This window comes from Pseudopipra pipra, chromosome 5 (assembly GCF_036250125.1).
Source record: "Pseudopipra pipra isolate bDixPip1 chromosome 5, bDixPip1.hap1, whole genome shotgun sequence".
In the NCBI taxonomy this organism is placed as follows: domain Eukaryota; kingdom Metazoa; phylum Chordata; class Aves; order Passeriformes; family Pipridae; genus Pseudopipra; species Pseudopipra pipra.
Window position 1 is genome coordinate 55,913,581 of NC_087553.1, and position 24,361 is coordinate 55,937,941.

The 24,361-nt window shown below is 36.4% G+C and overlaps 1 protein-coding gene across 1 annotated transcript in view; it reads left to right on the top strand.

The window, feature by feature from the left end:
- Window positions 1–23,662, top strand: part of IL17REL (interleukin 17 receptor E like) — a 39,455-nt gene extending 15,793 nt beyond the window's left edge. The window contains exons 2-17 of the mRNA XM_064656216.1: window positions 236–263; window positions 4,878–5,027; window positions 5,606–5,715; window positions 6,467–6,581; window positions 8,067–8,111; window positions 8,919–9,058; window positions 9,226–9,297; window positions 11,438–11,492; window positions 12,155–12,318; window positions 14,654–14,701; window positions 15,375–15,432; window positions 15,763–15,908; window positions 18,489–18,548; window positions 19,600–19,657; window positions 22,117–22,171; window positions 23,113–23,662. Of these exons, the coding sequence (XP_064512286.1) occupies window positions 236–263; window positions 4,878–5,027; window positions 5,606–5,715; window positions 6,467–6,581; window positions 8,067–8,111; window positions 8,919–9,058; window positions 9,226–9,297; window positions 11,438–11,492; window positions 12,155–12,318; window positions 14,654–14,701; window positions 15,375–15,432; window positions 15,763–15,908; window positions 18,489–18,548; window positions 19,600–19,657; window positions 22,117–22,171; window positions 23,113–23,140 (1,332 nt within the window). The 3' untranslated portion in view covers window positions 23,141–23,662. The remainder of the gene's footprint in view (window positions 1–235; window positions 264–4,877; window positions 5,028–5,605; window positions 5,716–6,466; window positions 6,582–8,066; window positions 8,112–8,918; window positions 9,059–9,225; window positions 9,298–11,437; window positions 11,493–12,154; window positions 12,319–14,653; window positions 14,702–15,374; window positions 15,433–15,762; window positions 15,909–18,488; window positions 18,549–19,599; window positions 19,658–22,116; window positions 22,172–23,112) is intronic.
- Window positions 23,663–24,361: the final 699 nt, after the last annotated feature.

The window sequence follows — 24,361 nt, forward strand, 5'->3', positions numbered from 1 at the left end:
TACATGAAAATGAGGAAAATGCTGATCTTGTGTCCCCATACATATAAGGCTGCCATATGCAGTAGTGATATGCATTTTCACTGTATTTGAAAACCTTTTTTTAACCTTGAAAATTATTTCTATTGTGAAATATGAATATGATTACCTGTTTAAGATATGTTTCTATTTGTGTGCAATGGTTAAGCAATATTTATTTTTATTACTAGCTTTTACAATATTTTGTTTCTGTTTACAGGGGATTCATTGTAAAAGCAAACCTTCCGGTGAGTATATGCCATTCACATTTTTATTATTTTTTTTTTTAAAGATAATTTATTAAAGATAATAAACCCACCATTGTAGTGACATAACATCACTGTCATGACAGGGTATTTACCACCAGTTTTCTTGTACAAAACATTGAAAATCGGTAGGTTTTGATAAACAATAGATTAGTAATGATTAGTTTTATAATTTGCCTTACCACAAATGGTCATTGAGAGAGTTTGTTTAGTCATTCTACATGTTTTTATTGCTTCTACTTATTATTACTATTATTGCCTACAATAATAATACAGGGTCTTGAACTACCTGAACTCTGAAGCCTCCAGCAATCACTTCTCCAGTGCACACAGTCATTTGCAGGGAAGTATGAGGCAGCTGCCTTGCAGGCAGTCCCCCTTGAGAGGACAGCCATAGTTCTCCCTGAGAGGACAGTCCTAGCTGGAGGCACAACTCTGAGCACTGCCTGTCTCCACAGTGCCTTTCCTGAATCCATGTGGCAGAGAGCATAGACAGGGAGAAGATGTGATGCTGAGCCACAGGCATGTGAGATGCTGATGCTATTGCATGGTGCATGAGTTGAATGTCAGTTGTCATGAGTCCTTATTCTGAACACATGGCATTTATGAGACCTGTGTTGAGGTGGACAGGAAGAACATGTGTATGGAAGGGATGCAGTTAAAAGTTCCACCTGAAAAAGTCTTTAGTCTTCTACTGCTGAGCAGAGTGAACCTTTCGTGGCTGGTTCAAGGATTGTGAATGAATCTTGTTAGGATTAGGCATCTGAGCTAGAGTTACACAAACTACGCGGAAGGTAGAAGAAGAAACAGGGGTGTTGAGCCTTGCTCTGCTAGCCGAAGCATGCCTTAATGTCCTTGAGCAGTATAGTCTGAGGATACCGAACCCTCCAACCCTGGTCTCAAAGGGAAGGACACCTGTAAATCTGTTGGTTATGAGTTAAAATCTATGTTGGATATTACACAAATGCAGATCTAGATAGTGGAGACTCATAGGTACCATGAGGTGATGATTCATTCCGTCCTTTTTAGGACAAGGTGATTTATGTGCTGGGAGGGAGGTGAGCGGGATTGTCCCTCTCTGTTGACTGCGAGAATTGCTCAAGTCACAGTCACAGTTTGGTTGAGTTTGGAAGGGACCTCTGGAGGTCATCTGGTCCAACCCCTAATGCAGGGACATGCAGATGAAGCACGTAAGCATAAGCGAGATGTTTCTCTCTTAATTGGATATAGATTTTGGGCACTGAAGGGTTTGTAAACTAAAGATGCTTATCCTTCAAGATGATGTGCATGCAGCTGGTTGTAGGTTTTTCAGTGTTACCTGAAAATGACTTATCAGTTGTCTTTAACACAAGTAACATGTAGGATGACTCAGCCTTACAGGGGTGGTGAAAAAACATTTTTTTGTCTTCATTCTAATTCACTTGTGCAACAGTGGGTGTATAGTCCTTTCCCTGCTTCCTTTTCTATTTATTATAAATTCTTTTTATTATTTATTATTCAAGGTAAAATTACCTTGAAAGACCTTAGATGTATAGTAGAGGACCTTTGCAGTAGTCATTTCTTTTAGCTGCAACAAAAAGGTGACTTTATTTCCCAGAATTTGCAACCGCCAGCCCAGTAGTATTTGGCAACATAGCTTTGACTGCCTTCTTCCTCGTGATCTTCTAGATTATTGGTAGTACATAAGAGCTACTGTAGTATTTGAAATTCACTGTAGTATATCCTGACATTGCTACAAAAATATTGATAATTTTAAAAAGGCCTTATATTTTTAGAGAATATATTTGGCACAGTATATCAGCAGGTTATTCAATATCCTTGAAAGTCTGAAATATTTTCTGAACATACAACTGTGAAACCCCTTTAATTTACTGTGCATTGCAATCCATTGTGAAAGAGAGGCTGTCAGTCAAAATTTAATCAATTTCATAATTACCACAAGTACTTTCAAGTAGCAAATTTTGGTATTTATTAACTGAAGTGCACCATGTGGTTATCATGGAACATATCTACTTTGTTTATGAATTGTGTTGAATAATCCTAATGAACAGATGCAGCAGATACTATGATAAATCATATGCAAATAGGTTTGAAATACTACTGTAATTTATAGTCATGGAATGATATGCCAGTGAAGCAATTCTAGTGTGCTTTAGATATGCTCATAGATTTAGCACTGTCAGTATCATAAGTAGTTCAGATTCTTATAATTCTTGTAAGACATATAAGACAAAAAAACAGTTAGGATTTTCCATTGGGTGTTGGCCCAGGCTTGTTATTAATAGGTTTTCTCTACTTTTTTTTTTTAACCTGCTCTCAAATTTCATCTTCTTGCCTGAGGCTTCAAATTATCCATCTAATAATTTCTATTGCGTATTCATTGCTCAGCTCTGGCTTCTATTATCCAGCTGTACATAAGGTGTGATTTGCTGTCATGACAGTTCTGGGTTGATTGCTGCATCATCAGATTAAAAAAAAAATCTCCTGTGGTTGAGCTGATGGCAAAAATACAAGGAAAGTGTCTACATGATGAATAATAAGCCTTGGTTTCTTTATGCCTGGGCTTATGTGTGCTCATAATTAAGGAACCTTTTATTAAGCAACAATCCCTCTCTCATGTAGGGCTAATTACAGCTATCATTCATAAACACAAAATTTAGGCAAGATTTACTCAGCAGATGGTTTATGTAGCAAAATGTATCTTTATGTCTTCTGGGGTATAGATAAAGCTACTTCTGCAAAAAGGAAAATGGGATGTGTTCCAGAAAAAGATATCTTAAGGGGGGATTAAAAGATGATAAAGTAAGAGTTTTCTGAAGAATTAGTCAGAAATGAGTCTCATGCTGTGATGATTTATACAATGAAAATAATTTTGTGTCAGGTCTTCTTAAATCACATATTTATTTTGATCCAAAGCTAATATCCTCATGCATGATATGATCCATTTAAATTATTATTAATGGGTTTTGCAGAATTTTTTGCAATTCTCAAAATGTATCATGAAATGAATGGGAAAAATCGAAAGTGGAAACGTAATTTCATTTCATTCAGTGTATTACATATTTGTTCTCAGTTTGAAGATAGAAACTGTGATCACGGAGAATAGTGTGTCTGCTGACAGAAGGACTGTAGTCCCTAAATCTGTGTTTGTGCATCTAAGGGTGCTGATCCCATGTCAGCAATGCACCTAGGTTGACTTGGAATTCTCCTGAGATATTACCAACCCTGTGACATCTGATGATACCATGCCTCAGGCAGTAATAACTATGGACCAAATTCAATTAAGTCATGACAGTCTCCCCCAAAAATAATAGGGTCAAATAATGTGGTCAAATGCACCCAAAAAGAATACTTTGTAAACAACTCTCAGCTTTGACTGTATATAAATATATATATGCATATACATATACACATATATATATATATATATATACATATACATATGTACACACACAAACATGTACAATGCTTTTCCCTTAAATCATTTCTACACAAACATAGGAATGGGCAAGATTATAGGCCTGGATCAAGAAATTTACACCAGCGACCAAGGAATTAAGCAGAGACTGTTGCTCCTGCATACCACTGGGTATCTACAACTGCATGTCTTACGATTCAGTCAAGAAAATATCTTTTTGAGCAAAGAGACAGAGCTAAAACTAATCCTCACCTATCCCATTATTAGTAACAGTTATCAGGTAGTTCTGCAATATAATAACCTCCCAATTAATTGTGGATGGATTGATTTGGTGTTGTACAATAACTTTCCATCCTGAGATACCTTCAGGATTATTACACGGCCTATTCTTGGAACATGGAATATAGTATTCACATCTGGCTGCTGTGCAGTGTTCTTCTTGGGGCCTTTTTCTTTTACACAGAAAAAGGTGGTGGCTCTGCAAACTGATGTTCTAAGGCTTTGGAATGACTAAATTTCCATAGGGAAATAAGATGAGACATAGCTGTGTTTTGTGCCTACTGATTACTATGTTCTGTCCCTTGAAGAAGTCCTGGATAATATTAATTCTGCTCTTGCTGTTTTAGTCTAAAGCAGAAGGAAATCCTGTAGGTGTAAGGGATTTTTCCATGACTAGGAATGCAATGGTGCCCTCTTGCGTGAAAGTGATATTTTAACAGCAATTGGGACCATCAGAAAATCCTAAAATTAAACCCTAAAAGATATGAGAGTGCTCGCAATATACAGGTAATGGTTTTGAAAAAAGTTTAAATAAACTATTAGTTTAGCCATGATCCAGCAGATCTGATTATTTAAAAGCAGTATTAGTCTAGATGTGTTCTGCTTAACTTAACTGTTAGAAGTCTGATTGCTGCCTCTTGTGGGTTAACACTTCCTTAAGCCCAGAAATTTATTATCAAACCTCATCTGTACTGTAGTTCTTTCCAACCCCCTGCATTGCTAGTGAAGCCAACTAGCTAAGTTAGCCATGTGAAAGTCTTAGGTAAAGTATTGGCTTTTGCAAAGTGGTGGCTCCCCTACTGATTCCAGGAGAGCTGGAGCTCCACCTGTGGTTCTTTGTCTCACCCAGATATCCTGTGTGCAATGAGGTTTCTCTGTTCTTATGCTTGCATTTGCAGGTGGCATTTTTAACAGCTTCTGCCGTGATGCTCCTGCATCTTTATCTTCTATGGTACTGAGAAGCATGAAGATATCAACAGTGATGAAATGTGTCCAAGGAAGCCCATGCTCTCTTTATTTAAACATTAAAGGAACTCTGAGTCTGGATGGTAGGAATCAGCTTTCCTATTGAGCCGTGACAAATGAATTTTAACTTCCAATATAATACACATAACTTGTCCTCTACTAGTGCCCCAAGCATACTGATGCCCTTTTCTTTCTTGCTCTGAATGCATACACACACTAATTTGGTCTGCTTTGGTAACTCAGACATGGGTTACTGCCCCAACAGACGGAGAAACAGGTTATACATCTGAAGTTACAGTTCTGCACCAAAATAAAATGAAAGCACACAAACTTTTTGTGCATAGTCTATTTTTCCTAACACCCTGCCATTCATATGCTTGTGTTACTGTTTAGATATTTCCTGGTTGCTTCACTCAGAGCTAATGGGTTCATTTTTAAAATTTGCATAATTAAAGCTTTAATTTAAAGCAACCAGTGTCAAATCACTGCTCCTACCCTCATGTGTGTGTTATCTATAATGTCCCTGTTTTAACAGATATAAAAAATGTGTGCCTTTCACTTCAAAGGAAAGCTTACGATATGGTATATTTTAATTTATTTTTTTGTATTTCTTAGAGATGCTTAAATTATATTTTTGAAATCTGTTCCTAACTCATTTCAGAAAATATCCGTGGACTGGAAATATGTTCTCTTTCACTGGACACACAACAGTCTCAGTGCACAAGTGTGAGATTCACTAGGAAAAAAAGCAAGATGCTTAATGGAAAGAAGGTAGATGACTTTTTTTTAAGGGGTTGTTTTTAATTTAAATGTTTACAGGCCTTTGGAAAGAAGTATACATTGTATCTCTCTTATTTTCTTCTCTTATTGACTTTGTGGAAAAATGCAATGAACTGTGTACTTCAGCATTGCCAAATGAAACTCCAAAATAAAATGACCTTTTTTATCCTATAAATTAAATTCCATACCATTTTTGTACTTCTTCGTTTTGGCAAAGGAAGCTGGCTATGCAAAGCCTAATTTTAGAGTATATCCAACATGAAAATCTAAATTACTTTCTGTCTCACAAACTGTTATTGGAGTGAATAAATTTGCTGAAGTTGTCATTAAATATTTAAACAGACATTTTTCCCCCATTCTACAAGTGTTTGTGCTTGTAAAATGCCTAGGCTGGGGCTTTTGGTAGTATGAAAGATTTTTTTGCTTTTGAAGTTCAGTTAGCATTAAATACCTGTATTTCTATGCTTTTAGTATTATTTGATATCTTGTAGATATTTTGATTTCTAAAAGTGAAGAAGATAGCAACATCTTGGATTAGAAATGATGATACTCTGAAATCCTTTTGTTGAACTGTATCTGCTTCTTTTGCATTCTTAATGCTACAATATCTGAGACTGCTTAATGTTGCTTGTAAATATGAATAATCTGAAGAAAGAATATTGCTTGCTTAACTCTTGTTAACCAATGTTTTTTATGTATCTGGAAGTCATCATGAACTTGATTTTATAAATGTTTTAAACAGGTACAGGTACAATTCAATTGTGTTGAAGTCAATGTAGCACAACACATCTATGTGACCATGAAAACTGTACCAAATTACTGTGAAGTCAAGCTGAGTCAGGAATACTATGTTGAAGGTAGGAAAACATCTTAAACCAGATGTTTTTCAAGAAACATCTTGTCAAAGAAAAAACCGAAACGAACCAAAAAACACAAAGGCAAAAGGAAGTCCAAACCACAGTTCTGGGATACACCGACATAACTGATGGTAGAACATGTATGCCAGGACCAGTCTTAGTCTACATTTCAGTGATTTTCTTTTTGTGTGCAAGGAAAGGTCTCAACTTGCTATGAAACACAGAGTTTATATCTAAAAGTATATGGAAAACTGAACAACGCTACGCATTTGTCTCAGCTGGCCTCCTTGTGATGGACACACGCTCTTTCTCTGCCCTTGGGTTCGGCCCTGTGTGCTCTCTATCCTAAGGTGGAGCCTCCGCTTCTCTGCATGGTTAGACCTTGGGTGGTTTCAGAGGACAAGGAAAGCTTAATAGGAAAGCCTATAGAAATTGACTTTTACTTTCATTAACTAGTTGTTCTATTGCCCGTTGACACATTACTGGAAATAAGGTAGCAAATTTCCATGTTTTTGGGGTAAAGTGCCTACAAATTTTTTACAAATTATGCCATGTGCATACAAAAATATATTCAGCACTGTGGTCCAACCAAGATACAGTGTGGCCAGTGGAGGTAAGTGCAAAAAATGACATGAGAACCCTTGTTTGATCCAGTGCCTGAGTTTGTCCTGCCTTCTCGTCTCCAGAGCACATGAGTGGGGGGACTCTTGCCCTTGCCCCTTGGTAAAATGTCATCCCTTACATACAGTTTCACACTTTCATTGAAGTAAAGCCTTTTTGTGCTTGAAAAGCCTTTCATTTTCTTGATAAATCCTGGTTCACTATTGAAGCATATATGTACTTTGTGAATAAAGAGGAGGGAAAATAAAGTTTTATACAGCCCAGTTTTAAGACATTTTACAATGGTGAGTCAACAAATGAAAATAGGAAATATTTCTCTGTGAAAAAGCATTTTGTGGGGAGCAAAGGACTTGCTCTAATACTGAGTTATGCAAGGAGAAGTGAAAACAGTAGGCAATACAACAAAAGTTGATTCAGTGTTCTTAAATAGAGTTAAGTTTTGGAGATACAAATATCAGATGTTAGTTCTGAAAGCGTTGCCTGGATTCTAATTCTGGTAAGTTCCCTGCGAGCTAGATAAGGTGTTTCTTTCTAAGCTTGGAATCAGAATGGCAAAAATGCACAGTTGTAAGGTACTAGGTGAAGAGGTGCAGTGTTATATCTTAGACTGATGCCTTAAACATTCCAGTAGAAACTCCACACTGGGGAGATAGTTCCTTAAGGCATATTGTGATACAATCTCTGTGTGTGGGAAGAGTACTTTTCTTTTTTGCTGTTTATCTAGAAGCAGATGTAAATCTGCCTTTAAAAAGGGGGATAAGAGATAAGTTTCCTAATGAGAAGCTGTTGGATAATTTGAGAGTTTATTTACAGAGTTATATGAATTAAGCAGCACTTAATAAAATTCTGGCTTTTATTTTGCAGATTGCAGAAACAGTGATGTGGGAAAATATATTCCAGCTTGTTTGGGTGAGCTGATTCTATACAACGTAGAGCTGTGAGATATTTCTGATGACCCACACCATGATATTTTTTCATACATGAATAAGCAGGCGAAAAATGTATTTCCAACTATCACTACTTCTAATTACCATGTAGTTGATAGGTCCTGTCCTGGAAAATTATTTTCTCTGTGTTGACTTGGAAATGCTAGGTAGCAGATAAAGATATTTACAACCTATTTACTACTTAAACTTTTGGAAATAGATTTGTGTCCTTTCTGTGTACTTTGGATTGCTGGTTTTATGTTTTGTCTATAGAAATATCTCATAAATAGATTGAAATTAATTTGCCAAACTGCTATCCTGATTTTGGCATACCCATGAATATAATAAAAAAATAAAATATCCCCCCACATACTGCATTTGTCTAACACAGTTGCACATATTTTCTATGTAATGAAATTACAATCTTTGGTTAGTCAGCTTTTATAGTAGTATTAGTGTGTATATTTCATGTATTTGTAAGATTACAATTATTAAATTTGAAGTAAAATACGTAGGTGTCTTGGCCTGTCAGTATTGCAAGTGCTATTTTAAAACTAAGTAATATTGAAGGAAAATTATTGTATCTCATAAAATAAGAATAACTTGAGGAATATCAGGATATAAAAATAATAATTTCAAACATCCTAGGTAAGAATTTATAGATGTTGAATTTCATCTCCATGAAGTTATGAAATACATTTTGTACCTTTTATAAATAAATAAAAAATAGAAACAATAAATTAATAAAGAAACAGATGTGATAATTTCATGCTTGAATTTTATTTTTCAGCTGGAAAGTTTGATTATAATGTAGACAGGGCAAGGAAACTTATAACAGTGAATGTATCCAACTTTCCCCGAGAACAAGATTATTATGTTCGCCTGTGCTACAAATGGTTTACCTGTGAAGATGCAGGGGCATTTGCTGTGGTGAGTTAAAGCTCATAGCAGTTTGTTGAACTGTTGAGAGGGTGACTTGTAGGTGGCAATGCTCATTAAGGTCATAGTTATAGGAAATGGCCTTCTACATCTATATCATTTAACTTTATTAAACGTAATTTACAGTCCTGGATTAATGACCATCTTTTTCATTTCAGATAAAAGGAAAGGAATCTTTTAAATCAGTTTCTCTGAAATATTCTCAGCTACTCCCGTGTCTTTGTATTGAGGTAATACAGTCTGGAACTTGGTACATACTTGCATTTCTGATTAAAGAAATTTTATCAGGTATTTGTGCTAAGAAATGAGGAAAAGTCTCTCAACCCAAGTTTTTGACAGGCTTGTTTCAGCTTATGATTTTGAAAATGTAGAAGTGATTTTTTAGGAAATGCTAATTAAAATGGTGATCAGAAAAAAAATGGGATACAATTTACATTAATTTATGGAATGTGTTGTGTAAGACTATTTTGACTGATTTTTTATAAGTAATGAAAAAAAGAAAATTTAATCTGACTGAATATCAGCATATCATTTGATACAGTATTGCATAAGAAACTAAAAGAGAAACTGAGGAAGCTGAGAGCGAGAACAAGATAAGTTTGGTAGATAATACCTGGCCGCAGGGCTAACTCAACAACTCCTCTTGAATGTGACTGTGCTGGTAGGGAGATTATTTAAGGATCACACTTATAGCCATTCTAATATAAATGTTTTCATCAATGATATGGGCACAATTGGGTGGGAACATGTAATGAGGTTACACTTTGGAGGTGTAGTCAAAATGGACCACAGGGTCAGGGTAATTGTGGAATCTTCATATGTGACATAACCAAAGGACAATGAAGTGTCAAGTATGAAGTCCAAGTTCATGCACTGCTCTAATAAAAAAGAATTCTAACTGTAAAATGTGAGTCCTCATTTAGAAATAACAGTGGAGGAAAAATGATGTGGGTGTGATGGTTCATCACAGGATGATTAAACTAACATACTCCCATGATGTAAACATGAACAAAAGTCTAGTGAATTAGATTATTCTTAGCTAACAGGAAACCATGGGCAAGGTCTTCTTTGAAATACTGTAAGCAATTCTTGTATCCATATCCAAAAGAGATTAATTCAAATGGAAGATGTACATAAAAAATCTGGAATGGTTGGGGACTGAAGAGACTGTCTTACAAAGGAGATTCAAAGAACATGTTTCCATTAGCCTAGTAAATGTTGCTTACAAGGAAAAATAAGAATTTTTAAGCTAAAGCCATTCTTGCTCCAAGGATGAAGGGAGATAAACTTCATTATGTGAATATATTCAGAACAGTTACAGATTTTTTTTCTGATAACCTGAGAAGTGACAATTTTGAATATTCTATATACAAAGGAATAAAATTAACAAACCAGTTTAAAATGATCTTGATAAGATAGAAAGATACTATGTGAACCTAGTTCCTCAGTGAATTTTGGGGTAGGATTTACCTTGTGGATTAAGATATCTAAATGTAGATGTTCAAAGACAGGTATCAGCACTCAAATTAGGTATCTAAATTCTTAAAGTCAGTGGAGATCTAGTTAGTGCAGTCAGGTGCTTAACTGACCAAATATAGGTGACTCTTTTGGGATGTGCTGAACTGCACTGTAGATTCCACTGTCTGCATTGGATAGATTTTTATATTTACTGTAATAGTAGTTTGTGAACTTTAGTCACACTCAGATATGTACATTGTAGGGACCTAAAATCACATACCTAAATATATGAGCTGAACCACAAAGTCTCTTCCAAGACTAGGGATTTTTTTCATTCCACTCTGAAGATATGAGGTCACTAGAAAGGTATCATTCCTCTCAGTGTATATACAGAGAATTCCACAATAGGATTGCTGAGCAAACAGATGAGAACTGTAAGTAACAGAAACATCTGCACATGAATTGAAATAATTAGGGTATAGTAGCAACCATGAACATATACCTGCAGATTGGGTTAAGTGTTACTCCTCAGATTTTAAGGATGTATTCTTTATCATTACAAAAGCCAGAAGATATAATATTATTATTATTGAATGTCTTTTGATACCCCTAGAAAGTAATGAAACTGAAAGAAACTTAATGAAAATCAAACTGGAAGACTTTCTAAATGAAACTGGGCTAAATATAGGCACAGAAATAGTAGGAATATAGTGTTAGAAGGGATCACCTTAGTTCAATGATGAACAATAACATAAAAATTTAGTGCAAAATTTCTTTAAGAAACTACTTTCAAAGCTTCCTAACAAACATAGCATCCTTGTCTTTGGTGGAAAGGTTTTCTGTCACATTCTGCCTCAAATGTTAAAAATGTGTCTGAGAATCTCTAACTAATGGCCACTTTTTGGATTTTAGGGTTGGCTGGCTATTCCAGATGCAAGGAGGATACAACTTTGCCCCTTTGCAAATGGCAAGTACTGTGTGATTAGTCTTTACAGAAGTAATTTTCAACAGCTCCAGTAGTATGCCACAATTTAAAATTAATCTAAAGTGAAAATCATATATTGCAAAACTTCAAGGAAATCATCATATTGGTTTATTTTGCTGTGGTTAGACTAAATAACGTACTTTGAGACCAAACAGTTCACCAAGTTTATGCCAATGTAAACACCAAGTAACTTTCTAGTAATTTTCCACATTTTCTAAGTCATTCACAAACTGGCCAGAAGAAAGAAAAGCCACTGGGGTCAGCTGTGAAATGCTGATATGAGAAGAGGCTTCAAGGAGACATTTGAAGAAGGTGTCTGACACCTAAATTAAAGGATAGAGCAGGGAGGTGAAAAAGACAGTTAACTGCATGTGGGAGTTCCCATGCTTAATGGGAAATTATTCACACAAAATGTTCCAGCAGTCTCAGAATTTGGTCTGAGATGACAGCTGAAAGTAGTCATATTACATACGTATGAAAGTGAAAGTTTTACCAGATAAATAGAAAAAAGCACAACCTGAGAAAGTGTTTTATTGTGTTAAGTCCAACCTTTTGGTTTAAAGCACATGTAGAGGTATCAGACTTACAAACAGTTTTGATTCATGTCTATACATCTTGAATAACGTTCCCCTCTTTGTGCACAGATACGAAGACGCTATGGGATAATATTGTTTATAACCCATCGACACAAACCCTAGCTTGGGAGCCAGCCTGTCCTGTGCTTGTCATGGTTAACCTATGCAGATTCACAAAGTTGAACCACGACTGTGAAGATATAGAAAACTCTTCCAAAAATTCTACCGAGAAAGTAAGAGCTATGCAGACTAATTCAAACTGTGAGATTGAATGCCATCACCAAAGGCATAATGTGAAGAGATAGACTTTGGAGTAAGAACAGTTGCAAATTCCTCTCTTCTTCTCTGATACTTTATTCATAGTCACAGTCTGTTCTTGTATGCTAATCACATGATTTATTCAAAATGGTCACTGACTCACTATTAAGAAATAAAAGTGGAGATGACTGGGCAGCTAGTAATGTTTGCTAAATTCTTTGGGGTAAATAGGATCTCCTTTTCATTTATTGTAGAGACATAATTCATCTATACTGACTTTGCACTCTAAAAGATAGGTGTTCAAGTCTACACTATTCATGTCAGATTCTGTTTAAGGGAGACAAACACATTGGGAGAACAACTCTTCTCATCTGTAGATAGGCATAATAGGACGGAGAGATTTTTCTCTGAAGGTACCTCTTTCTTTTTACTACCACAAAGTCTATTGTGATTAAACTAGATTTGAATATTTAGACACCTAAAATGTAAATTAGATGAAGCTAAATCTCTTTTAAATCTTTCTGGACACTTTGGTAGGGCACAACTATTTTGTACCTAAGGTGTCTTTTAAGTGCCTTCCTAAAGCTGGTCAAATGTCTGGAAATTGTGGGTGCTGAAATATTAAGTCCCTTAGTTCTTCCAGCACTTCTTCTCTCAAGTTGAAAAGGGTTTTCAAATGCATGTGTCTTGAATGGCTTAATACTTCAGTCTGAAGTCTCATGATGCTGAATGTTCTGCGTTTATGACGTTCATTAGAATTCTGGCTTTCATCTTGAAAAGTAGCTTTCAAGCTTTCCTGATTGTGGAGAGAAGGCAGTAAACTTGAAGTAACAACTGAAAAGGCAAATAAAATCAAATACAAGTTCTTAATTTTTGAAACTTTTGGATTATTATTACTATGATGACGTAACTGGGAAGGGGGCTGGGGCTGGCTCAAGACTGTTGAATGCTTTTTTAATTAGGAACTCCTGGCCAAGTGTTCAGTGATTGTTCAGATTCACGATTTTATGAGTTTCAACAAAGCTTTGATCTTGAAAAAACAAATTAATTGAATTTTACACATCTGAGTGATCCCTGGGGGATTAGTCATCTGCTGACAGCAAGCACAACTCATTGCTTGCAGGACAGAAAGAGAAAAAAAGCAAAAACAATGAGGTTTGGCTGGTAATGGTTATATCTGTAACCCAGATCAGAATCCAAGGTTAGTTTATTACAGAGAATGAGTGTTTTTCTGTATTTACTCATTGAATTTAATGGATGAATATTAATATTAATCATAGAATAGTAGATTATCCTGAGTTGTGAGGGACCCACAAGGATCATCAACATTCACATACAGAATGAATTCCCCTATTTTAAAATTAATTCTAAAAAGTTTGATATTGAATTTGGTCCATTTATTGTACTGTAGCCCTGAAAACAATCTCTGTAGTGTCCTGGAGACTGTTGCAGACTCCTCAGCTAGGGCCAGCTCCCCCAGTCAATCCACACACGGCCACACACTCTAATACTGTGCACATGTACTGACTTAGGCCCCAAAGCTACATCACTCCTCTCTCTAATGAGGGTGGGCCTTTCTCTGTTGATGACTATGCTGTCTCCAGGTCTGAGTAGACTCCTACAGAACTATCTTCTGTGACCCTGTTATAGATGTGCCTCAGGACATATATTATGTTCTCAAAAAAAGTTAGAGGAAAGAAGCATTTGGCCATGATGCTGTGTGTTGTGCTCAGTCACTTAAGCAACAGTGTTTCTTTAAGGAGAATCACTTATATATGTAGTTATTGTTTAAATGAGACAAGGCTTTTTATGGTGAAGCCCTTGGTGGATAAAGAGTTGTTAATCACGAAAACAACATTTTGTGGATGGCTTAAGTGGATATCTAAATTCATTTAACTGTTCTGGAATAAGGATATGGAAAATGGAAAGATTTCTGAACTGATGGTGGAACATTTTTGAGTGTATGTTTAAATGTTCTGCTGAGTTGTTGATGAGTGGCAAATAAGGGACTGAAATAAAATGACTGTGTAATAAGAATTTTGCACAGGAGCCCCCATGGAATCAATTAATTGAGCTCTAATGGGTCAGGCTGATTGTAAAAAATGGTACATGTTACAGATAAAAAGGAAATGATTCACTAATCCGTAGTAATGGTTGTTTCTAACTATTTTATGTGATTAATTTCCTGGGATGTTTATAAAGTAAACAAACCAGTTCCTTTCACAGTAATCAAACCATGAAAATTTTGAATAATGGCTTTTGTGAAACTAGTTAATGAAACTAGCTAATGCGGAGTGCTCTGTCTTCAAGCAGGTTAAATATTCTCGTGTGGACACTCACCCGAGACTTTGCATGAAGGTAAAGGGATTTATTTGTAAAACATATATTAACTGCCTTCTTTCTGTCAGCTCTGAAAAAAACCCCAAACTGTTGATGTCCTTTAGGATCAATATTTTGTTTTTTAGCTCTCATGAATGGCAACTAAGAATGAAGGAAATGTGAAAGATTAGATTAGAAGGTGATTGTTTGGAAGTGCAGCAGCAAGGTTAGATAGGACACAGGTCAGATTGTGCCCTCTGTTTTTTCTGCTTAAGAAAAGCAGGAAAAAAATGTTCTTGGTCAGTGCAAATTCTGAAGAATGCACTCAAATTAATGTATAAAGTTTTCCATATTAAATATTTGAAAATAAAATTATCAACACAAAATTATCAGTACATTTACTGGAGTATCTTTTACTATTCTAGTTGAGAAAAAAATGCCACATAAGGTTAATACAGGCATATTATTGTTTGCTTTTAGATTACTTTTAAGTTGGTGGAACCAGAAGTTTCTGTAAAATATATGTGTCTATCAATACCTGAAGAATTAGGGGACCTAGTTTAAGTCAAGGGTTAGAAGATATCATAGGGCAGGAATGTTGTGAATTAATCTTCTGCAACTTTCTGGAATGCCCTGATCATCATTAGTTGAATATTTTGCCACAGATTGAAATGGAAAATTTGGTTTTTCTAACACATTTCTCTGCTTTCAGTTTACAACCAAAAAAGGAACTTGGATTAAATGTCCATTTGCTCATGGAGAATTTCCAGGTAAACATATATTTTAAAAATTACATAATATTATATTGTGGAAAATATTTTAATCAGTCACTAGATGTGAGCCTTCTCTGTTGAGATGTGTTCATAACACTGTAAGTTGTAAATTAAGTCAGAGATTTGAAAGCTTGCTACTTCTAAGTATGCCCAGTAGATCAAGTGTTTATCAGTATAAAAAGTAACTTGTGGGAATCAAACTAATTACCTGCATATCATTTGATAGCACTTAACTAATACAAAAGGCTTTTATTATAGATGTAAAAATTTAGAATATAATATACGGTCCTTGTATATCTAAAAGCAAGTCTTTTCCCCTAATATCAGCTTGGAAAATGAGAACTGCTGCAGTTGCAGAGCAAATACAAGTTTTCTTCACATCCCAAACCAAAGCACAGTTCTCAGTGCTTGTGTGTAACAGGACGCAGATGGCCTCATGTGAATCTCTTGGGATGCACCATTCAGTCTCTGTGGTTTGTATATATTATTTCTTAAACATTGTAAGACTTCTAAACATATCTAACTGCATTCATTTATTATTCCATTTATCATTCTGTAACTTGAATGCATTAATAAACCCATGCATGTACATATTGGAACAATTACTGGAACATTTTAGAAGCATATAGTTCTAATTCTCATCTCACACTGAAACAAGAAATAAAGATCCTGGAGTTAAATGAGTCACATCAAAGGATGTGACTATTAAGTGGAACCTTCATATTCTTTTAATGTCATTTTTGTAGTGTGGTATTTGTATTTTGCATATAGCAAATGTTACTGTTTAGTATTTCATGTATGGGTCACTGATACAGCTGACCTGGCAAATGTCACATCATGAAATGTAAGACTTGAGGCATCAATCTATGATGAACTTGAGCCACTCCAAATCTCACAGCTGCCAAAACAAACCGAACACACAAAAAAGCTAAGTTTTCAGCCAAATTATCTTTTTGAGCCAACTGACTGTGTGACTACACTGGTTCTTCCAACAGCTGGGACAGAGCGGGAAGAGATTATGGGAGGGTAAGATTTCTGATTAAGGCAGCAGCCAGTCATGAAATGAGAGCCTCATTCCTCTCTTGCAACTAAACCTATATCTCACACATTTTCAGTGCAGCACTGTGGCTTGTCCTTGGCCTTCAACCCTGCCTGCCAGTTACCTTGTTGGCCTGACCTGTGATCTACTGAGAGACACATCTGGAAAGTGAGGTCAAAGAGCAGAAGGGCAGCCATAGCATTATTTTTCAAATAGGAGAATATTAGCAGGATAGATCCTAGTAGCTACTAGGGCTACCATGCTGAAAGACATCCTGCTGGTTCAGCAGCCAGCTCCTCAGCAGTCTTATGTCCACCCCTAAATGTGTACTCCTGCTGTCTGCTCCCCTGACCAGGTATATGAGATGTCATATAATGGATTTTGAGAAATTTGAGAAATCCAGATGTTGCGATTTCAATTGTTCCTCCTGACTGTGCCCATTGACTTCACTCCACTATAGGGGGATGTGCTTTAGAAAACACAAGCATGCCATAGCTCCTACACCTGTCCTCTCTTTAAGATATATTCCAGCGGTATTTCTTTGCCACTATATGCAGGGACACACTGCAACTGTGCCTTTTTCAAGTGCTTCTGATGCTTTTAGTGAGCAGGGTGCACATACCAGGGGTTAGCTGAGAACTAGGCATCTGTGAATAAAGACTTAGACTCGAAGAGTTGGACACTGAATGGTGAATTTATTTTCTAATGAATCAGTTTAGGTCTTTATTGCACCTCCAGTGCTGAATGTAACAGAGCAGCTGTTAAAAGAGAGTTTTCCAACTCAGCTTTGCTGTTCAAGCTTAGGACATGCTAAAGTGGAAGATGACAACTTGCTCCTCTAGGAGATCCCAGAACTGAATAATCATGGGGAAAGGCCTGGGAAAAATCAGCTATCCTAATCAACACAGACCAGAGAGGGTATCAGTGGTGATATCAAGAGTCTGTCCTAATGGGAAAAGGTATCTTGGGAAATTATGTATTACTGGTAGAGATGGTGATCTGGACAGTAAAAGAGTTGTCAACACTATGTTCAGGGAACACATAGCAGCACTTTCCTTCAACTGTCTTATTTCACATTAAATCTGTGGAGTTTATACTTCCCTATGTGAATTGCTAAGTGAGGGGGTAATGATGGAGCACCAATAAATCACAGTTAGGTATTGAATTGTGTGTTTCATGAAGGGCACTGATGTCCCTTCCAGCTCAGCATATTCTTTGATTCTGTGATTTAAAAATACTGTTTTCTTCCCTCTGGCACAAAGCTGTTATGTCCTCTGCTACTGTGACAGAAAGGGACCCCACATAAATTGCATACTGTTCCTATCTCAACACCATGAGCAGTATATACAAAGTTTTCATCAAGACCTATCTCTGTGTTCCCAGAAACCAATGTTCATTCTCTATCTAGTAATCCTTTTTCAGTCATACTCAAAAAAGAACATATTCACCTAATTTCTCCCCAATTAATTTAGGAGTTTGCCACACTGAAGAGAGTAGTGTAGGATTCATAACTATTGGTGGAGTAACTAACATTATTTTGAGGACAAACCATAATCAATCAAATATGAAGTGTCAGACCAGTTAACTTAGGACACTTTTACCCTAAGGCTCAACTTGTTCTCTGCATACAATGGGACGGGAAGTACAGAAGAACTGTAAAGAAAGGGTCGTTCCTTTAACTCATGTACACCAGAGAAAAGAAGTGAAGATGGTGTGAAGTGAACACGGCATGAGCAGCCACGGCAGGGAGGGTGTCCACCTTATGATGCTCCATGAAATGTAGGAACATTAGCTTTCTCCCTGTGCTCCCACACTGTGCTTGGCAAAACTACACTAGCTGCTTATGGTCACTGAGATCTGGGGCTATGTCTGAAAATAAATAATATTTCATTAATTTTTGTGTCACAGTAGAACATGTAGCATTATTGACAAACAAAGCAAATAGCTGGAGAGACACAATATATTTTCATGGTATGGAAAATTGTATTTTTCAATTTCTTTTTTTCTTCATTAGGGAGATCCTGTATCAATAACTATGCCACAGGAAATGTATGGGTCAACAATTTGTATTCAGGTAAGTGTCTTGATTTTTCCAGGTACTCTGTACAAAATAAACAAAAAAACAAATCTAAAAAAGAAAAGAAAAGAAAACCAGCAGGTACTCTCTCTGCTTTCTCCTTCCAGCCAAATCTGATTACTGTGCAAATGGAGTTGGCAAAGAGCATTATTTATAGCTTGATGTGCTGCCACCACCTCTCATTGAGATGACATTAACAGAGAAGTTGCTCTCCATGATCTTGCTCCTTTGTCAGTGGCAGATAAAGGGATATCATCAGGATATTGCTAATTCTCTCTTTATACGTTTCTTTGTAATAAAAAATTCCAAGCTACCAAAAGATCCAAGTAAACCATAGATGAATTTTTCAAAAATTGACATTAACTAGAAAAGGTGAGGCATATAGCAAACAGCACAGCAAGTGCACAGTGTGCTAGAATTAGCACTCCTGAAAGCAGAGCTGAGCAAATTATTTCTGACATTTTTGCACACTATTTCTATAGCTGAACTTTAGTCAGAAAACATTAATAGAAGATGAGCATGAAGCTGATAGGTTTATTCCTCTCTGGAGTTCTGGTTCTCAGCAGACACCAAGAGAAAAGAGACTGACAGCTGGAGCTGCGAGGTTCCAGCAGCTGCCCTGGAAGGCCCTTGTCAGCTTCACTTTCTTTTGCTAAGAAGAAAGAGGCAAGATGAAAGCGAGACTGGCAAGAGCCTTCTGAGTAATGAGAGATGTTGTTCTTCTTTCCCTAGTGAGAAATCAAATTTGGTAGTAAGACTGATATTTTCCTCCATAAATTATTTATTTTGTAAATCAGACATCTGTCAGCATACAGTTCTCCCCCCTCAAAAAAAAAAAAAGATTAGTTCTTTCATTTACAGACGTAAAAATGATTGCAACTCTCTTAATATACACTAGACCAGCAATATCCATATGTGTTTATTTAAAACCAGATTAAAAATGCAGTCACTTGAGTAAACTAATAAAGCAATCTCATTTTGTCAGCACAAGTGCTTAGTAACAGTTCTGCTGAAGGGGGAATAAAGCCTCAATTCTTTCTTTTAAAAGGGCTGGAGAACAGATGTAGATTATTCAGTGCCACTGCAAATCTGTGATACCTACTGTGGTAAGTATGCATGATAACACAAGAAGCATTAGGTCTTGATTCTGTAGAAGAGAATATCTCAAGTGAAGTGTGTTTTCACTGGGAAACTGAGGTAGGATTCACTTGACTAAATGCAGATGTCTGCCTGAGAGCTAGATATGCTCAGCTTTATAGACAATGGACTCATACACCTCAACTATCTTTAATTAGCTACTGCAAGGGCAACTTGTGTGGCTGGTTACTGTCTCTGCTTCCTGGGAGAATTTTCCATCCTATGCCAAGTTCTACGTGCCACACCTATATTTACCTTGCTGTCAGTACATGAGGTAACTAGTTAAAAACACTCTTTGGCAAGTAGGCACACAGTGCTGGCATTGCAGTGATTGCAGCACAGCCCTACTTGTGAGTTCCCCACCTCTGCAAATGGGACAGTAGCACTTGCCTCCTTGCAGAAGTACCCTGAGTATATTATTATGATTTGAGGTACACTCAGATACACCTATGGAGTCAGAATATTCCAAAATCTCCAAGCCCTGAAAGTAAGGCATTGTAGAAGTTAGTGAGTTCAGAGCAAACTAAGGCTGCGGGGTTCACAGTGAGGAGCGCAGGAGTGGATTGACTAGTTTAGAACTAAAAAGTCTGAAAGGAGTCAAGCAGAGAGAAGGCTCAGTCTGAGCATTGCCAAAAACACCTCTCCCCAAACCCACACGAACAGCCAACCTCCCTTCCTAGTTCATTGTAAACACAGTAATTCCTATGACAGATTTTCTCCGTTGTCTAAAAGCAATTGTCAGTTAACTACAGTTTCAGATTTGGAAGCCTGATACTAAAAAGGAGCAGGCTTAACTTTGTAGTCTAACTGTAGTTCCCTGTGTAAACATTTGTATAATGTTAGTTCAAGTTTCTTCTCCACTGAAAAACTCATAACCAGCCCACTCAAGGTGAATCAATTAAATAATCAGTGTTGTGGTTCATGTAGTCTGAACTCATTTTCATTATTCATATTTTCCATTTAACAAATGCAAAGAGTATGACAAAAACATGTAAAAAGACTCCAGAGATGGCAGTCTGGGAATTCCCCTACACCTTATAGTAGGAGAGACTGGGTCTGCATAGTAAATGAAAGTAGTGGAATACTGAAAACTGACTAAAAAACTTTTTGGACACAGTGTTTGATTTAAATGTTGAACTTTTTATTACAAGTTTTTTTTCCTGATGAACAGTTTGTGGAGATTCAGAAAAAGTATATAAGAAACTGCACTTACCAAGAATATCAGAAATGTAATATGTGATCACTATGTTTATTGTACATAAACCTCATAGTTCATGGATTCTACCATAATTTGGTTTTGGGAGAACATGGTCCACATTAGTCAGTGGATAAATCTATCTCTATCAGCTGACCAGGGTTCCCAAAACTTCTCTCTAAGGCAGATGGTATAAGTCAGTGTCAGGGGTAGGGTCACTGTAGTAGGTCAGTCTGTCTCACTGCTGTAATTACTACATTCTTAAAGACTTATCAGAAGTCATCATCTGCTTGTCAGATGTAAGATTTTTAATGTAACAGTAACAGCATTACTAGTAAGGACCTTTGTATTCTTAAAATGCTTACTTTCTGTAGTAAAGTTATTTCTTAAGCACTAGCCTGTTAAAACCAAGAGATGAAATTTTCTTAAAGACATCACTGAGGGTGATAATTGTTACACTGGGATGCTGTTGCATTTGGACCTAAAATGTTAAGAAAAACCATTCACATAAAGGTGAAGAGAATATTAAAATTAAGATCTGTCCATAATCTGTGACAATATGGGTTATACAAAATGTCAAGGCAAATGACAAATAATCTTATAACGTCATAGTGAAATACTGAAAATATTTACTGCATACATCTCTGTAAAATAGAAATGTACATTGCTAAGTATTACTGTTAGAGATACTAAGCAGTGTCAGTGTGTCCAAAAGAGGCATGTTGTTATTAAAATGTATTTTGTTATTGAAAACAAAGATTGCAGTGATAATAGTATCTATTATAAAAAATGGTCAGTGTAGCTAACCATCGTGAAGAGTGCTCTCTTCCCAGCTTCAAGGAGAGCTTTCTGGCATGTAGAATGCATTATTCTGCATGGATTGCATTTTTATATATATGTAGCTGTACGTTGGGAATTAGAATGACTTACTCTTATTTGCTCTGCAATGGATGAAAATGGGAAAATAATGAGTTTTTTTGTTTGTTTTGCATTTAATAATGATGTAGAGACAAAACTTTGTGTCCTTTTTAAATGTTATGTTTCCTTTGACCACTTTTCTGGACTCTGTTTAATAGAGCATTTTGAGACAGTATTTCACCTATTAAAAAAAGCCAAAACACAACCCTTATCTATTCTGAATGAAACAATAACCCAGATCAGTTCCTGTGAGAATAAATATATGAATCATAATGAAAACAAAAGGGTAAGCTACATTTGAATTTGTTTCTTCAGGTTTTCACAATCAGTCTTATGGTGATGGAAATCCAGCAAAGGCCATGACACACAGGTATCCATCCAATGTATAGTTTAAAACATCTGTGAGAGTGGATAGAGTTGTTAATCTTGAAACAATATCATTGGCCTCTCTATAGGAACAGAAGCAATATCTGAGTGAACTTTGTATTAGCTAGAAAGAACATCAGGTTCTTATCTCTCCCTTTTCCTTGTCCCCACTGAAAACATTCCTTGCTCCTGTGACTCTCTCCTCTTTCTCTCTCTCGATTGCAGTGTAGTTTGGCATTAGAGGTAGATGCCTTGCTGTGAAAGAGAGGATAAAGGGAGACAAATAACCAGTGGAAGTGAGAAGTTTGTAAACTAACAAGACAACCTTCAAGAGTTCTGGAACAAGCTCAGATTTGCTGAGCATATCATGAACATTATTAGCACCTGTCCCCTGCTTTCTCACTGATGTTTTCAGGCAGATCTGTTCCCTCCATGCTCTCACTCATTAGACATGTCTGCTCAGCTGTTCCAATGCCTCTTGTCATTCCCACAGCCCTTTGCAAAACACCTATCCTAAGCTATAGACAAATCAGTAATTAATGCAGCCCGTGCACATCCTTTCAGAGCCAACCTAGAAGAGTGGGAGCAAACTTGAAATCCAGAGAGAGCAGAGATGCTCTGAAAAACCCTTGTACAAACATGGGGAAAAGATGCAGCCTTGCAAAATCTGTGCAAATCGTGTGGTTGAGAAGGGGCTACTGTCCTTGCTTTGAGCCAGTCTTTGGCTATTCCCTTGTCAGAAGATAGCATTAAGAATAAAGTAGCTTGGTTTTGTTCATTTGTTCATCTGAGCACTGTTTGAAATGTGACAGTCAAGTCCACAAGCTGTAGAAAAATGATTAGATTTGTTATTTAATCCAACTAAATATGAATGCAGTGAACTTTTTCACACTTTTGAGAAAACCCCCCCAAACAATCTTCTTTCCTTTTCTGTTTTTCCCCTAGGATGAAGAGTGTGCAGTCCTTGCACTGAATTTAACAACATGTTTTCAAGGTCATCAGTATCTTCTTAACGTCAAGTTGTATTTTGGAGCAACTTGCAAGTCTTATCTAACTGGTCATCTGTCATGTTAGCAGTTTCTGCTAGTTACTGTGAGATTATTCTCATGAATGAAGAATTTAACAAGTTGAGCCTATTTTAAGATGACCAAAAGAAGCTAGATTATGATTCCTTATTTCCCAGTATTTCAAAACAAAGAATGTCTTAGATCGCTTAGAGAATCAAGTTTACACTTCCCATCTAAAGTAGCATTTCATATAAAATATGCTATAAATGAGTACTTTCATAGTACTTTGTGTACCTATAGAACAAGTATTCAAGATTTTCTTATTTGTAACCTTAATTTTTTAACCATATGCAAAAGTTTTTGAGAAATGAAGAATGGAGGAAGTTTTCTCAGCTTAGTTACATTATTTTTCTTTGTAATTTCCTTCGTTTTCTGATGCCATTTTGATGAACTCACCACGACAGATTATATTGTTTATATATATCTAACAGCTGCTTTCTGTGCTTGTATTTGTGTTTGACTTGGAGATAACCTTCATATTTGTCTGAGATGGTACATGTCTTTGGTTTGTACCAAGACATCTTATTTAAAATTGTCTTGTGGAAATTCAGCCTAGAAGGAAATAGTCCAATGGAAAGAATTGGAATATTTTTCTCCCATTATATGAGTAATTATATTAAATTGTTCAGAATAATATTAAACACTGATTATCAAACATTTGGCCTTTGTTTCACTGAATAGTCCTGTCAAACATTCTTATTTCCTGTTGTGAAACAAGGGAATAAAGTCAACAAAAAAATGATTAATAGCATATCTTGAAATCATGTGGAATTGATGATGTGAGATCAGGAATGGGTGGGGAGTGAGGGCCTGGAACAAGAAGTTGATCAATAAAAAATATTTTCCATCTGAATGTGTTTTATTGTGTTTTGTTTTGGTTCGAGACCTTCAAAGAGTGCTTTACAGGAGTATAATATAAGAGACATATCCACTGTGTTGAGACACAAGACTTTTTGAGGTGCCTTGGAGAGAACAAGTTCTGCTTGGCTCCTTTGATATCAAAGCTTCATTGTTTGAACTGCAAATCTATTAGATATATTCTTACTCCAAGCAGTGCTACAGCTCCATAAGCAGATGTGGTGGGTTGACCTTGGCTGGATGCCAGGTGTCCACCCACCCACTCTATC